The following is a 15,880-nucleotide window of genomic DNA, read 5'->3' as shown; positions in this document are numbered from 1 at the left end:
GAAATATCCTCCTATTCCTACTCTGACTAACACGTGGCACTGGTAGTAATCCAGAGATTATTACCTTTGAGGTCCTACTTTTTAGTTTATTTCCTAGCTCTCTAAATTCACCTTGTAGAACCTCATCCAGTTTTTTACCTAAATCGTTGGTGCCAACGTGCACCACGACAACTGGCTGCTCACCCTCCCCCTTCAGAATGTCCTGCAGCCGCTCAGAGATATCCCTGACCCTTGCACCAGGCTCTGGGTGAACAAAGCCCCGCGCTGGGTTTTTAAACCTACCGCCCGGACGCTGCTCCAACCGCCTCCAACCGCTTCTGGGCCTCTGTGTGAACAAAGCCCCGCGCTGGGTTTTTAAACCTACCGCCCGGACGCTGCTCCAACCGCCTCCAACCGCTTCTGGGCCTCTGGGTGAACAAAGCCCCGCGCTGGGTTTTTAAACCTACCGCCCGGACGCTGCTCCAACCGCCTCCAACCGCTTCTGGGCCTCTGGGTGAACAAAGCCCCGCGCTGGGTTTTTAAACCTACCGCCCGGACGCTGCTCCAACCGCTTCAGGGCCTCTGGGTGAACAAAGCCCCGCGCTGGGTTTTTAAACCTACCGCCCGGACGCTGCTCCAACCGCTTCTGGGCGACTCATTTTCCGCAGTTACTGGACGGAATCGGAATGCGGCACAACAAGCCATTGTGCTGTAGAATGCAGTTGCCGCGCTCATTTTTACCGGACCTTCCCAATTTATTGGAGTTATTTAAGTTCCTCCTTTCTCACTGGACAAAATTCGCTTTCTGAATCGATAGAAGTATCGTGTTCCTATTTACCTCTCCTTAGTGATGTTTATACTGGTCGAATTGACTGGTTTTCCGGCGACTTACTCGTGCCCATTGCCGCCCAACGGCATTTTTGGGGCTGTAATCTCTTTGTAACACTGTAGCTATGGAATGTGGGTATTATTTCACTTTAAAACGTCATGGGATTTCATAACTCCCGTTTGTTTGTACAATAAGATGCAGTATTATTCAAATACTCCGCTACAACTTGTTTTACAGGGATATCCTCGCGATTTTACTCTGACCGACCTCACCATTCTTTTCGCCATCTTCATATTCTGTGTGTGGTGTGGAGGAGATTGTCTGCACTTCAAAGTCCAGGCATACAACGACGTGTCCTTTAATAGCCGACTGTGGGATGGCGGCATCACAACATAGTACGGGTAATGCCACAGACCAAGCAATGGTCGGCAGAAAGCAGCTCAGGCCCTGAGATTTTCTCACTTAAAACCCATTCCAATTATGTTACACACAGCAAACCAGCAAGGAAAGAATCCAGCGTTGGAATCTGAACAAATTGAGATCTTGAGGTTCACGTTTATGGATCGTGTTGAGCCGAACTTCCTTCAAGGTGACTCGTGTCGCCTTTTGTAAGTTACACGATCTAATATCCGTTAACGTTTGCTGGTAGCATTCGACATTGACACTGGAACCGTTAGTCAGTGATACTGAGGATTTGCTGTGTGGGGAACCGCTCACTGCCAGCGTGCACAGTAATGATGAGTGGACAAAACACGATGGGAGATATGACAAGGAGTGCAGCGCCATTTTGTTTTCCATTACCGATTGAGGGCCGTGATTTTCGAATCAAGGAAGTGTACAAAGAAGGATATTCGATCCGTCGTGTACAAATATTTCAAAATATGTATCTACTTTTCACGCGTCCGTCGCACTGCGGGTGACGGCTATCCAAGTGGACATCTCAGTTTAGGGATCACTGTTATGGGGTTACTGCCTCTCCCACCATCTCCGTCGTCGAGGTTCCATCGTATGCCACGTCTTCTGTGGAAAATTGTGCTCACTTTACTTACAAAGTATCATAGAAACATAGACACATAGAAACGTAGAAACATAGAAAATAGGTGCAGGAGGAGGCCATTCGGCCCTTCGAGCCAGCACCGCCATTCATTATGATCATGGCTGATCGTCCATAATCAATAACCCGTGCCTGCCTTCTCCACAACTTCTTTGTTTCCACTAGCCCCTAGAGCTCTATCGAACACTCTCTTAAATCTATCCAGTGATTTGGTCTCCACTAACCCTGTGGCAGAGACTTCCATAAATTCACAACTCTTGTCCAGTCCTTTTATAATTTTATATGTTTCTATAAGATTACCTCTCATCCTTCTAAACTCCAGTGCATACAAGCCTAGCCTTTCAATCTTTCTTCATATGACAGTCCCGCCATCCCAGGGATCAATCTCGTGAACCAACGCTGCACTGCCTCAATTACAAGGATGTCCTTCCTCAAATTAGAAGATCAAAACTGTGCACAATACCCCAGATGTGGTCTTACCAGGGACCTATACAACCGCAATTTCTCTATTCATCCTCAATAATAATATTTACCAATAATTTTCCGAAATTATTTCGTTTTTTTCCTGGGAAAAATATTTCCTCCATACTGGCGGTGGAATATCAACTGTAATTACACATCGACCCTGTTACCTCCCACATCCTAAAGGCGAGCCTGTTTGTAGGTTAATACACCCCTCCTAACCCTTCCGAATTTGGCGGAAAGTTTCCTCTTTCTCATTTCATTTCCGCCATTCCGATTTCGCATCACATTTTCCCGTAAAACAGTTGGTAATTGCAATTTGTCCATTCGGCCGATAGTGGTCGCTAGGGGTTCAGAGAGGAATTTCCCCGCGGCCTGGAAGTCTCCGCGAAAATGTGGCACCGAGCCCGGGCAAGGCAACCAATCTCGACCTCATCGGGACTTCCACGGCCGATCGGTGGGTTGAATTTGCAACCTGCGGCCGGGGCTGTGGAACTGCAGCCCAGCTGGAGCCAGCACATTTATCCCCATTGTCTTTGGAAAAAGGATAAACCAGCGAAGCTCTGGAACCAAGAGTGCCAGAAAATCAGTGGTGGAACTGTATTGAGTAAATATTCAATTTAATTGCAAGATTATATAACTGTGTTAATTAACTAAGACGGGGTTAACATATGAAACACAGCCGAAAAGCCAATTACCACCTTTTTGGGCTGATTATCAATTAATGTGCGAATTTATTTCAACGAGTACTTCCGTATGCTTCCTCGATTCGCATATATCATCTCTTTCTTCGTAACAGTCATACATTTTATAACCATTGTTCTTTTATTCAATACCAAGAGAATTGGGATGTGTAAGGTAAAAGCAAAATCGAAACAAAAGCAATATTTTCTTTATGTTGCAAAAGGTATCTCTGTTGAATAGCCTTTCTGTAAATAGCAGAATACACTCGTGATAGGCCTGACTTTGTCCATGCAGTCCAAGAACCACAGATTGTTGGAAATAATAGGCGTTTTTCACATGAATGTAGCGCAACGCGTATGTACATTTGACATGCATACCTTTTTGTTGCTGAAAAGTTGCATTACGGGCCATATTATGAATTTTGATGTAAAATTCTGAATTTTCGACATCAAAATTATGAATTTGTAAAATCAAATATTGGGAGGTTTGCACTCATCGACTGGCTGAATAAGTCAGATGTTGGTCGCTGTTCGGTGCGCTGAATGAATGAATGAATGAATAAGTTTATTGGCCAAGTATGTGCACATGCAGGGAATGTGCCGGTGCTCCGTTCACAAATGACAACACAAACATTTAGGAATGAAGAAATAAGAATGAAGCATAATCACATCAAAGTAATAACGATACAACATTACGGTCTAAACATGTAGGTGAAACTAAACCAGACCAAAAAAGAGATGACAGACTTTGGTTATTGAGTAGAACTACTACTCGTTCGAAAAAAATGTGCTTGCATGTGAGGCCCAGTTGCCCCCTAATTACGCCTAATTTCGGAACAGACCACCAGGTGGCGCCTTATGATGGCAGCCTCGCCAACGATCTGTCTCGTCCTTTTTTTTGTTGTGTTGTTTTTAGTCTGTTGTTAAATGGATGTTTTAGTGTATCTTTAGTTTTGTATTATGTGGGGGGTGGGGGCGGGGGTGAGGACATTTTTTTATCCCCTTCCTCGACGGAGATGCGACTTTTCCGCATCGTACCTCCGTCCGCACTCAGGCCTAACATCGTGGAGCTGGCAGCCTCTTGCTGGGGATGGACTTTGGTCGCTCCGACCACGGAACCCTATGGCCAACATCGTGGAGCTCGTGGTCCCTTCGTTAGGGACCGACTTCGGGAGCTCCAACCGCATGAGCTTCGATCGTCCCGATTACGGAAGCTTCGATCGCCCCGTCGCGGGAGCTTCGATCCCCGGCTGCGGGAGCTTCGACTGTGGATGGTACGACTTCCCCGATCACGGGAAAAAAGGAGGGAAGAAGGTAATACAGTGCGATGCGGTGGATGTTTATGTTATTTTTTAATGTAGTTGTGTGCCTTGTTTCATTTATGGTATGACTGTATGGCAAACCGAATTCCTTGTATTTTTTGCATAGTTGGCTAATAAATTAATTACAATTACAATTACAATTACAAATAATATCTCCTATTGTAGTGGTGTGTTTCTCAAATAAATCGGTTTATTCAAGTCATAAACAGTGCGCAGAGGGAAATACCCTGAGCAAGTTCCGTGTTTCAAAGATTCACAGCACCCACAGCAGCTGGCATGCTAATTAGTACATGTTTGAAATAAATCATCAGCTATCAATGATTCTGTGATCATTAATCCTTGTTAGATATCTGAGATTAACCTTCAACTTTCATTCTTCAACCAATTTCTATTAATTCATTTGCAAAATATCCTCCTATTTATCTGACCAAGGGTAATAAAGAACCCTAATCCCAGGATTGGCTTGAGTGCCCTTAACCTGGTTTACAATATTGCCAGTAAATATTTACGTTAAGTTTAGCCAGCTATGACTGGAGTCTGAACACATGATAGATGTATTTAATTTCTCGCCCAACATCCTTAAGTTCCCTTTACTATCCTGACATCTTTTCTCGTCCTTCGTCTCCAGTGTGTATGTTTTCGAGTCTAACACAAACAGTATTAGAAACTATTCATCTTTCTTATAATTTCCAGAAGTTCTTACAGCAGAGAGGTTGCCAGAGGTCATCTTCCCAGCCTACAAGATAGGTGTACGAGTTCCTCAGACCGTCCACCGTGGTCTAACCACCTTAACCGTTTATCAATGTCCTTCCTTCCATTATCAATAGACAATAGACAATAGGTGCAGGAGTCGGCCGTTCAGCCCTTCGAGCCAGCACCGCCATTGAATGCGATCATGGCTGATCACTCTCAATCAGTACCCCGTTCCTGCCTTTATCATATCAGAAATAGTGATGATTGCAAGACTTTTAATTATACGTCCGTAGTCAATATATACTCAACACATGCTTACATATCGCAGCCTCTCGGCGAAATTCGGGCTTGGCCTGATAATGGAGAAGAGATATAGCGGAAAGAAGTACACACGAATGATTATCTCAAATACAACAGTCTAGCCATCAGTTTACTGCATTCATTGGCATTATCAAGTCCGAAAAGTCTCTATCCATTTCTTCCAGAGATCTTGCTTCACCCGCTGACTTCTTCCAGCACTTTGCATCCCAATCATCATTACCATGGGCGGCACCAATAACCGGAAACTCAACTGGAGCAGCCGCTTTAAGGTTTATACTGGCTTGGTGAGAGGACACAGGTGGTGGTGGTGGACGATTTACATTCAGCTTGAAGGCCAGTGACCACTGGTGCGTAGCAAGGATTAACTCTTGATGCTCATTTCGTCATCTTTGTTAAAGGTTTACATGACAATGTTGTTAACATAGTTCACCGAAAACACCAAAACCGATGCCAACAGATGCCGGCAAATACGTTCATTGGTGCGCGATATCTACACCGGACCGGGCACCTCTTTCAGATTGACCGCTCTCCGAGAATTTATCTTCGTGAAAGATACCATTATTATTGATTTATGTTTTGCTGCAAGCAGTCGAGGGCCTGATCGACAGGATGTGACTGGACAAGCTTGGTCTTTATTCCTAGGACCGCAGGGGACTGAGGGTGACTTATACAGGGGAAAAAGGTGTGAGCGTAATAAATGGAGAGAATGCACTGCCTATTTACCTGCGTTGCTTCTACTATATGGCAGGTTTAAGGTGAGAGGTGTAGAAGTTTAATATAAACATGAGGATCAATTATTTCACTCAGAGGGTCGTCGAAATATGGAACGAGCTGCCCAGAATATTATTGAGGCACATGTGATAATGCAATTTAAAAGACATTTGGACATGAATACGGGTTGGAAATGTTTACGAGAATACGTGCCAAACACGGGCAAACAGGATTCGCATAGATGGTGCATTATAGTTGACATGGGGTTGTTAGGCGGCTCGGCCTGTATCCGCTCTGTATGTATTCATGCTTCTAGGATCTCTGCCATCGAGATATATTGGACAGAACCATCGGGTAGTGGGTGAAACAGTCTGTCCATCTTCACAGCCAGTTATCCAACAGCCAACAAAGATGCATCGTTCGGCCAGTAAACCGTTCAGAGCCCCTGCTGTCGCCAGGCATTCAATTGCTTGAATTGAGCCTCCAGCGTGATTTCCAATCCCCCCTTATCCCCGTTTGACTTGCGTATATCATAGCTGTCCTTCGTGTACTGTTCAGTGTTATCCTGCTTCAAGGACTCAGATCAGGACATTAACCGACTGTGAATCTGACTTTTCATCCATGGCTTCTGGATTGGACAGCCCTAAATGTCTCTGTTGTAAAACCGCCGTCTCGTGCATTGCTTGATGCAACCAATGACGACTGATGTAGGTGAAGTGACCTTGAACATCGACCGTTCCATCTTCTCAATACAGATCTGAAGAAGACACTCGGTCTCATCAGACCATAACTCTTTCCGTTCGGGCCTTGTTCTTAAATCCCTGTTCGTACGCCAGCAGCATCCGCATCGATAGATGATCAGATAACAAACGATAGCGACGAATCGAATGGCAGGCATACTTGGTGGTGGTTAAATACCATCACGGAGAAGCAAGAGATACGGTGAAGATGGGTTGATTGAAGTCACCGAAGATGATGATCAGAGCATCAGGAAATGGTGCTTAAAGGTATTTCAAGATCGAGTATGAATTGTCCAGTATCTGGACCACCAACGGTCGTGAATTTCGCTGGTAGGTCAACCAGACGAACCGTTGTGAACAGGTATTCCAAGAGGTCCCGTGAACGTTCCAAATCACTCGTGAACCCACTCTTGAAGCACGGTGCGTAGTTCTGGTCTTCAAATTAGTAAGATGAAAAGGGTGCAGCAAAAACTGTTACCAGAACGAGAGGGCTTGAGTTTTAAAGAGAGACTGGACAGGCTGAAACGTTTTCCTTAGAGCGAAGCAGTTTAGTGTGGTGACAATAAAGAGGCAAAGACAAATTTGAGGGACATTGGAAAGGTGAATTGTCGCTGTTGTAGTAAACCAAGCGTTGTGAATCAAACAGGTTTTATTAACGAAACAGTGGTTGAACACACGCGCGCTTAGTTAGGAGAACAGTTCGGTACTTGTTGCTGTTGAGAAGAGCACCACACGTCTGTCCACTCGTGGGCTCGAGCTGAGCTTCTGATCTCCAACTTTCAACTGTCATCTCCCTGCCACGTTATCGTTCCAGTTCTGGTGACGAAGGTTCGATCAATAAGTGGTTTGGGGTAGGAGCTGCTTTACGTCCTCGTCGTCCACCATGGGTAGTTCTATAGAACTGGCAACATTTGCAGCAAAGCGTCAACTACGGTAGTCTGAAGCATCAATTGCCACTTTTGATTGTTGTAGTTGACATACGAAAGAAGAAGTAAGTGGCTTGACCTGCAGGTGGCGCTAATCTGTATTTTATTTTCCAGGGTAGCGGAATTTCACCATGGAGATCAAAGATTTACCGTGAGAGGTGGGAAAACTCAGAAGAAACTGAAGGGAAACTTTTTTCACACATGGGGCTGTGGTTGGGATGAAACTGGCTGCCGATGGAAGCTGAAGAGGTTGGTTCAAGTACAATGTATAAAAGACAATTGAACAGGTGCGCGGATAAAAATGGCTGTCTGGCTTTGGAGCAAACCTAGGCAAATTGGACGAGATAGATTGAACAATTTCGGCTTAAACAGCTGGTTTCGACAGGCCTCTTGTCGTATTGCCTAATTCTATAAATAACATGATCATTGTGTGATTGGAAGAGCTGAGGCAACATTTATGGAAGAGTTGGCCTCTTATTGTTTTTCCAGGATACAGTTGGGCATCATTTCGATCCCAAAGGCATTTGGTTGAAAATAACATTTTATGGCAAAACTCATTTTGATATTAACTGATGCGAATTGGTCGATTTTCTATTTTTAGCCGCTCAAACAATGAAGCAGGGTCTCTCATTTTGTTTCGACACCGGGTGAATATTTTTTGGGTGTGGCTATAATTCGTGCTTAAATATGACGAGGACACCAAGTGGGCGGAACGAGAACTGCAACCGCGTGGAAAAGATCAATCAATATATTAATGGTTACTCAATGGTTCTTTTATTGTCACGTGTACCAAAGATGTCGTGAAATACATTCTGTGCAGATAGATCAGTGCGATTATTACTATACATCAAGAAAATCCCGGATTAAGTCCCCCATACATAGAAAGCCACTGAGTCCAAAAGCAATCGACGCCAGATTTTGACGCCATTTTAAACAGCCTAACCCACACATAGCCATAAAGACCTGTTGCTTCCATCACCACATTCGGATTACCAGCGAGCCGTTCTGCTCCCCTCCAGGCCTCCAGCCTACATGCCCCGGGGGGCGCCTCCTTCAGCCGACCGTGAATGAGTGGAAGATTGGAACACAGGTGCTCCTACATGCCATTTGTCCGATGTCCGCAGGTGTCGCCGACTCTCTCCTCCTTCTGTTCCCAAGCGAGATGAGCTTCGGCCCACTTCAAGGACTGACACGAAATGCTGGAGTAACTTAGCGAGTCAGGCAGCATCTCCGTAAAGAAGGAATGTTTGACGTTTCGTGACCAGACACTTCTTCAGGCCGAAAGTCATGGAAAAGGGAAACGAGAGATAGAGACGATGATGTACAGAAATATAGAACAATGGATGAACGATATGCTAACAAATAAAGATGATGAAGGAAAAAGGCCAGTGTTAAATGGACACTCCCCCCCCCTACATCAAAAATCTTCTAATCCCCCTCTCTAACTCCAGGTCCCTCAGATCGGCCGACTTGGGGCTATTCACTATCCCGCGGTCTAGGCTTAAACTCAGGGGTGACCGCGCTTTTGCGGTTGCAGCTCCTAGACTGTGGAACAGCATCCCTCTCCCCATCAGAACTGCCCCCTCCATCGACTCCTTTAAGTCCAGGCTCAAAACATATTTCTACTCCCTAGCGTTTGAGGCTCATTGAGGAGGCGCTGTGAACTGTTTGCGTGCTACTGTATGTTTTCATTTTTTTTCTATTGGAACCTAATCAAATGTACAGCACTTTGGTCAACGTGGGTTGTTTTTAAATGTGCTATACAAATAAAATTGACTTGACTTGACTTGACTTAGCTGGGTGAAAACGAGAAGCTGGTGCGACATGGGTGGGGAAGAGATGAAGAGAGATGGAATGCAGCGGTTACATGAACTTAGAGACATCGATGTTCACACCACTGGGTTGAAAGCTGCCGGATCGAAATATGGTATGTTGATCATTCAATTTGCATGTAGCCTCGGCCGACTCCAAGCGGGATCTCCCGGCTGCGGGTTTGGCTGCCTGTCTGGGTTTCACCGAGTGCGTCGGCCGCGCTGGTGGCTCATCGGGTCTTCGGAGACAAACAGAGCAGAGTTCGGGGGCTGCTTCCTTCCACAAACCGCGGCCCGCGGGTCCCACGCCGCCCGGTCGCGCGAAATGATTCTGTGATAAATTCTCACAGGTCTTCAGCATTGATCTTTTGTAAGTTCATGCATCAGGTTGTCATTACTCCAGCTCTTGCTTCTGCGGAAGCATCATGCTGTCGTGCGCCTCCTTTCATCAGTAGCCAACGGTGGCTCTCCAGTTGCATCACAGGCAGTTGGCCAGGTTTAGACTCCGATCACCGTAACTTTCCCAATGCACGGAAAAACTAAGTTCCCAGAGCACAGGGTTAATTCCGACAGCAATTCTTACCCATTTAAATATGACACTGAAAGGTGCTTTGGAGTAAAATGGGTTTAATGGGCGATTATTATTCATGGTCGTCTTTGCGTCGGAAATTGAATTTCCGTCTGTCTTCCATTTCCCGGAAAAATGACCAACGGATCTTAGCATCCCACTGCTCCCCTTATAAAAGATTCTCTCCGCAGACGAGGACAGATCCCAACATGTCCAGGTACCATGTTAACACCAAGTGATGCTACTCTGTCCACCACACGCTCTCTGTCTATTTCAGTCTGTGGTACCTCTCTCATCACTCAGCATCTGTTCCGTCATGATCTTCACACTGTCCTTCCGTGCAGGCAGACGGAACATCTTCACTCCGATCCTCACTCATGCTCTATAATACATAGGAAGCATTTCGTGTTGTCACTACCCCTCCCAAACCTTCCGAATTTGGTGGAAAGTTTCCGCTTTCTTATTTCATTTCTGCCGTTCCGATTTCGCCTCACATTTTTTCCCTGAAAAACAGTCGATAATTGCAATTTGTTATTCGGCCGCGACAGGTCGCTAGGGTTTCCGCGAGAAATCCCCCCGCGCCCTGGAAGTCTCCCCGAAAATGTGGCACCTAGGCTGGGCAAGGCAGCCAATCACGACCTCATCGGGAATTTCACGGCCGATCGGTGAGTTGAATTTGCGAATTGCGGCCGGGGCTCTGGAATCCCAGCCCATCTGGAGCCAGCACATATATCCCCATATCGGACTATGGCCTGCTGGCTAAACCACCAAGAGTGCCAGAAAATCTGTGCTGGAACTGTAATGAGTAAATATTAAATTTAATTGCAAGATTATATAACTATATTAATTCATTAATTAAGACGGGGTTAAAATATAAAACACAGCAGAAAACCCAATTACCAACTTTTGGGGCTGATTATCAATTAATGCGCGGATTTTTTTCAAAAAGTACTTCCGTACGCTTAGTCCAGTCGCATAGAGCAACTCTTCTTCATAACTTAATCATACATTTTATTACCATTGTTTTTTATTTAATACCAAGAGAATTCTGATGTTTAAGGAAAAAGCAAAATAGAAAAAACAAAACAAAACTTTGTTTTCTATGTGTTGCAAAAAGTTTCGCTGTTTAATAACTTTTCTATAAATAGCAGAATATACTCAAGATAGACCTGACATTCAGACTACATTCCAAGGACTCCAGACTGTTGGAAATAATAGTCGTTTTGCACACATGAATGCAGCGCAATTCGTATGCACCTTTCACGCGCATTTTGTTGCTGAAAAGTTGTATTACGCGCCGTATTATGAATTCTGATGTAAAATTAAATGTTGGGAGGTCTGTGTTACTGATCGACCCCACCATTAACTTTGCAACTTTCGAATCGTCGATCCCTTGGGCTACCACGTGCTCCCCTCACTGGTCATCGGCCCGAAACCTCGACGAACTTCCGCTGCTTCCACAGATGCTGCTCGACCCAATTAGTTCATCCAGGGTTCTGACTTTTTTCAAGATTCGAGCATCTATATTCGACTTGCACATGTGTAGGAAAGAGCTGCAGATGCTAGATGGATATAAAAACTCAGCTGGACAGGCAACATCTCTGGAGAGAAGGAGTGGGTGACGTTTTGGGTCGAGAAACTTCTTCAGACTGATTTAAGGAGAGAGGCAGATACAGAGAAAGGACGTGTCAGGTGTGAAAGAGCACAAAGGGAATAGATTTCAAAGAAAATGTAGAATAGATCATTGTTAGCAGGGAGTTAGCTGCTTTCTTAATGTCTGTTCAACGGTTGTTGGCGGCAACCTTCCCCACATTGACGAACTGTACGATGCAGTGGCCAGGAAGCGAAAGGGCACAATTATCTCTGACCACTCTCACCCTGTCCACAAAATCTTTGAAGCACTTCCGTCTGGAAGGCGAATACGGACTGTCAAATCAGCCGCAGCCAGACATAAAAACGGCTTTTTTCCCCCAAGAGTAGTACTACTCAATAACCAAAGTCTGTCGTCTTTTTTTCCCCACTGGTTTATATTCCCCCACATGTTTAGATCGTAATGTTGTATCGTTATTGTTTTGACGTGGTTATGCTTTATTCTTAATTGTTAACTGTATGTGTTGTCATTTGTGAGCGGAGCACCAAGGCACACTCCGTGCATATGCACGTACTTGGCCAATGCACTTATTCATTCATTCATTCATTCATTCATTCATTCATTCATTCATTCATTCATTCATTCATTCATTCATTCATTCATTCATTCATTCATTCATTCATTCATTCATTCATTCATTCATTCATTCATTCATTCATTCATTCATTCATTCATTCATTCTTTCTTTCAAAAGTACAATTTAGCCATTTGGTCCATCAAGTCTACTGCACCATTCAATCGTGGCTCATCTGTCGCTCCCTCAGAAACTCCATTCTCCTACCTCCTCCCCATAATCTCTGACACCTTTACTAATCAAGAATCTATCTATCCCTGCTTTAAATATATAAATTGACTTGGCCTCCACAGCTTTCTTTCACAAAGAATTCCGCTGATTCACCACCATCTGAATAAATAATATTCTCCTCATCTCCTTCCTAAAAGAACCCTCTTTAATTCTGAGGATATGACCTCTCGTTCTGGACCCTCTCACGAATGGAAACATCCTTTCCATATCCACTCTATCCAAGACTTTCACTGTTTTCTATGTTTCAATGATCCCCCTACCCCCCGCCGCACCCCCTTTCTTCTAAGCTCCAGCGAGTAGAGGCCAGGTGCCGACAAAAGCTCATCATAGCTTAACATACTAATTCCTGGGATAATCCTTGTAATCGTCCTTTGACCATCTCCATATCCAGCACATCATTTCTCAGATCTGGTGCGAAACGTGCTCACAATATTACATATGCGGCCGGACCAGCGCCTTTTGAACCGGTACATTACATCCCTGATTTTGTATACGAGCCCTCTTGGAATAAAGGCAAGCATTGAGTTTGCTTTCTTTCCTACAGATTCGACTTGCAGATTAACTCTTTGGGAATCCTGCACCAGCTCTCCCAAGTCCCTTTGCACCTCCGATTTCTGGTTTCACACCGCATTTAGAAAATAGTCTACTAACAAATTCACTCTCCCAACCTATCCAAGTCCTTCTGCAGAGTTCCGGCTCTCTCTACACAACCTACCCCTCAACCTATTTTCGTATCATCCGCAAACTTTGCCACAAAGCCTTCAATCCCATTGTCCAAATCTTTAATATAAAACGTGAACAAGCTCTGACCACTACGGAACTCCGCTCGTCACTGGCAGCCAACTAGAAAAAGCCCCCTTTATCGCCACTCTGTCTTCAGCCTTCCTGCCAAACTGGTATCCGTGGAAGTATCTCGCCTTTGATACCGTGGTATTTCATCTTCCTTAGCAACCTCACGCGTGGCACCTTATCAAAGGCTTCCTGAAAATCTTGGTAAACAACATCTACTGACTCTACTTGGCCTGTCACTTCATCGGTATTATCCCAAGGTATCAACTGATAACACAGTGTGTTACTCCATCGATACAATTCCACAATGTGCCAGACCATTAGTTTTATCCCACAATGTGTCACTACATCTGTACTATTCCATGGTATGTTACACCTACAGCACTAGCCTACATTGTCTCTAGACTACATTGTCCATGGTATGTTACACCTACAATACTAACCTACAATACTCTCTCACGCATTCTCACATACAGTCACACACACATGCACTCACAGTACCAGCAACACGGCTACAAGCACAAAGAGACATGCGCTAATTCGCGCACTCTAAAGGGCCTGTCCCACTTAGGCGATCTTTTTGGCGACTGCCGGCGACGGTCAAAGTCGTAGCAGATCGCCGAACTTTTCTTTTACCCGACGACAATGACCACGACAATGCCGAGTCAGGTCCAGATTACAGCCTCTTCTGAAACATCGCGAAAATTCCCACGATGTCAATGCTTTTCCGGCGTCCTGTTTTTCGTTGAAATCACTGACAAGTCGGTAAGTACTTGAGAGTTTTGAACTATAACACCTTGTATGGGTTACTTAAAGCAAAGCCTCACTGTAACAAGGAATAAACTGGTTCTGCTTCCATTTTACTAATAGCTGTGTTAAAAATAATAATTTTAAAATTGGTTCAGTGGATTTTTGTGAAAGGTGTGTCGGCATTCTTTGAAAATGTAAGGGAGATGCATATCTGGTTTCTGGGTTGCATATCTGGGTTGGGAGCCAACTTTAAATGTAATGGTTGAGGCCAAAAACATCGCGAAAATCCCCACGCTTACCTGACCGTCAAACTGTCGCCTCCAATCTACCTGTCAAATGTCCTGACGGTAAATAAATTCGTTAAACACAAGCATTTTATGGTATTTTGAAATGGCTTTACTTATTTTAATATTATGTGCTTCTAAATGTATCTAAAAGAACCTATCAAACCTGGGGACAGCATGCCACAACGCCCGCAATAAGCGACGATGCCTGGCGACAAGGCAGCTGTCGCCGAGAAATTTCAAAACCGTTTGATTTCTGGGCGACGCGCCGAGATCCACTACGATCCACTACGATCTTTGGAAGACTCCTCACGATCATGCCCGCGACACCCCGGCGAACGGTCGGCGAGAGCCTAGTCGCCGGAAGTCGCCTTAAAAATGCCTGTGGGACAGGCCCTTTAACGCACTAACACACCCACGGGCACTCGCTTACTCAACACCATCACACTCACACACTCACATGGTTTCTCACTATCACACAATTACATACTCAAACGTCCTCACAAACTCACATCCCCACATATTCTCTCACATTGTCACAGAGCCACACAGCCACGCACACTCACACGCGCAAAAACTGCCACTCACAAACACACATGCACTCTCCAACTCAGAAACACAGATACATGCAATTGCACCTACACCCACACTTACTAATGCTCACACACTCACACGCACTAGCTCAGACAGAAACACACAAACTCTGCCGCACTGACACGCAGACGCGCATGCACACCTACACATGCTGGGGTGGCGAAGGATCCCCGGGTGTTCGCGGTGAGCAGAGCAGCGCAGCGGGCCGGGAGTGTTCCCGGTGAGCCGGGCTAAGCCCTTCAGTCGGCCCGGTCGGCCCGCCTCGCCCACCGCGCACAGCGATGGGACCCGCGCCTCGGGAGCGAGGAAGGCCGCCGAGAACGCCTGGTGCGGCGGCAGCAGGAGATAGAACTATTCAGCCAACGTTTGTAACTTTGCCGGCGGCAAAATGTGGCGACACTTGTATACTGCCGAGATGAGGTCTGCTGCGTGATTTTACCGGGTTGTCTGCAAAACAAAGCTTTTCACTGGACCCGGTACACGTGATAATTGTGTTTCATTGGATCATTGAAATGCTTGCAAATGCATAGACGTACACACACTCACGCACACACACAAACATACGCACACCCCAACTTATTTGCACAATCTCACACGTTCATATTCACACACACGTGTTTAAACGCTCACGCATTAACCAATGCGAGGCACGCTGCATCTATAACATATAACAACTACAGCATGGAAACAGTTCTGTCCGGCCCTACCAGTCCACGCCGACCATTCTCCCTGACCTAGTCTCATCTACCTGCACTCAGACCATAACCCTCCAATCCCCTCCTATCCATATACCTATCCAATTTACTCTTAAATAATAAAATCGAGCCAGCCTCCACCACTTCCTCCGGAAGCCCATTCCATACAGCCACAACCCTCTGAGTAAAGAAGTTCCCCCTCATGTTACCCCT

At 45.3% G+C, this 15,880-nt stretch overlaps 1 protein-coding gene across 1 annotated transcript in view; it reads left to right on the top strand.

Moving 5' to 3' along the window:
• LOC144611225 (putative G-protein coupled receptor 139) overlaps positions 1–15,880 on the top strand; it is a 56,324-nt gene that overhangs the window by 22,850 nt on the left and 17,594 nt on the right. The window contains 1 exon segment of the mRNA XM_078430270.1: positions 1,302–1,416. Coding sequence (XP_078286396.1) covers positions 1,302–1,416 — 115 coding nt within the window.

Source organism: Rhinoraja longicauda, chromosome 39, assembly GCF_053455715.1.
Source record: "Rhinoraja longicauda isolate Sanriku21f chromosome 39, sRhiLon1.1, whole genome shotgun sequence".
NCBI lineage: Eukaryota > Metazoa > Chordata > Chondrichthyes > Rajiformes > Arhynchobatidae > Rhinoraja > Rhinoraja longicauda.
Note: the sequence above shows the minus strand (reverse complement) of the source record. Positions and strands in the feature narration are given on the sequence as shown.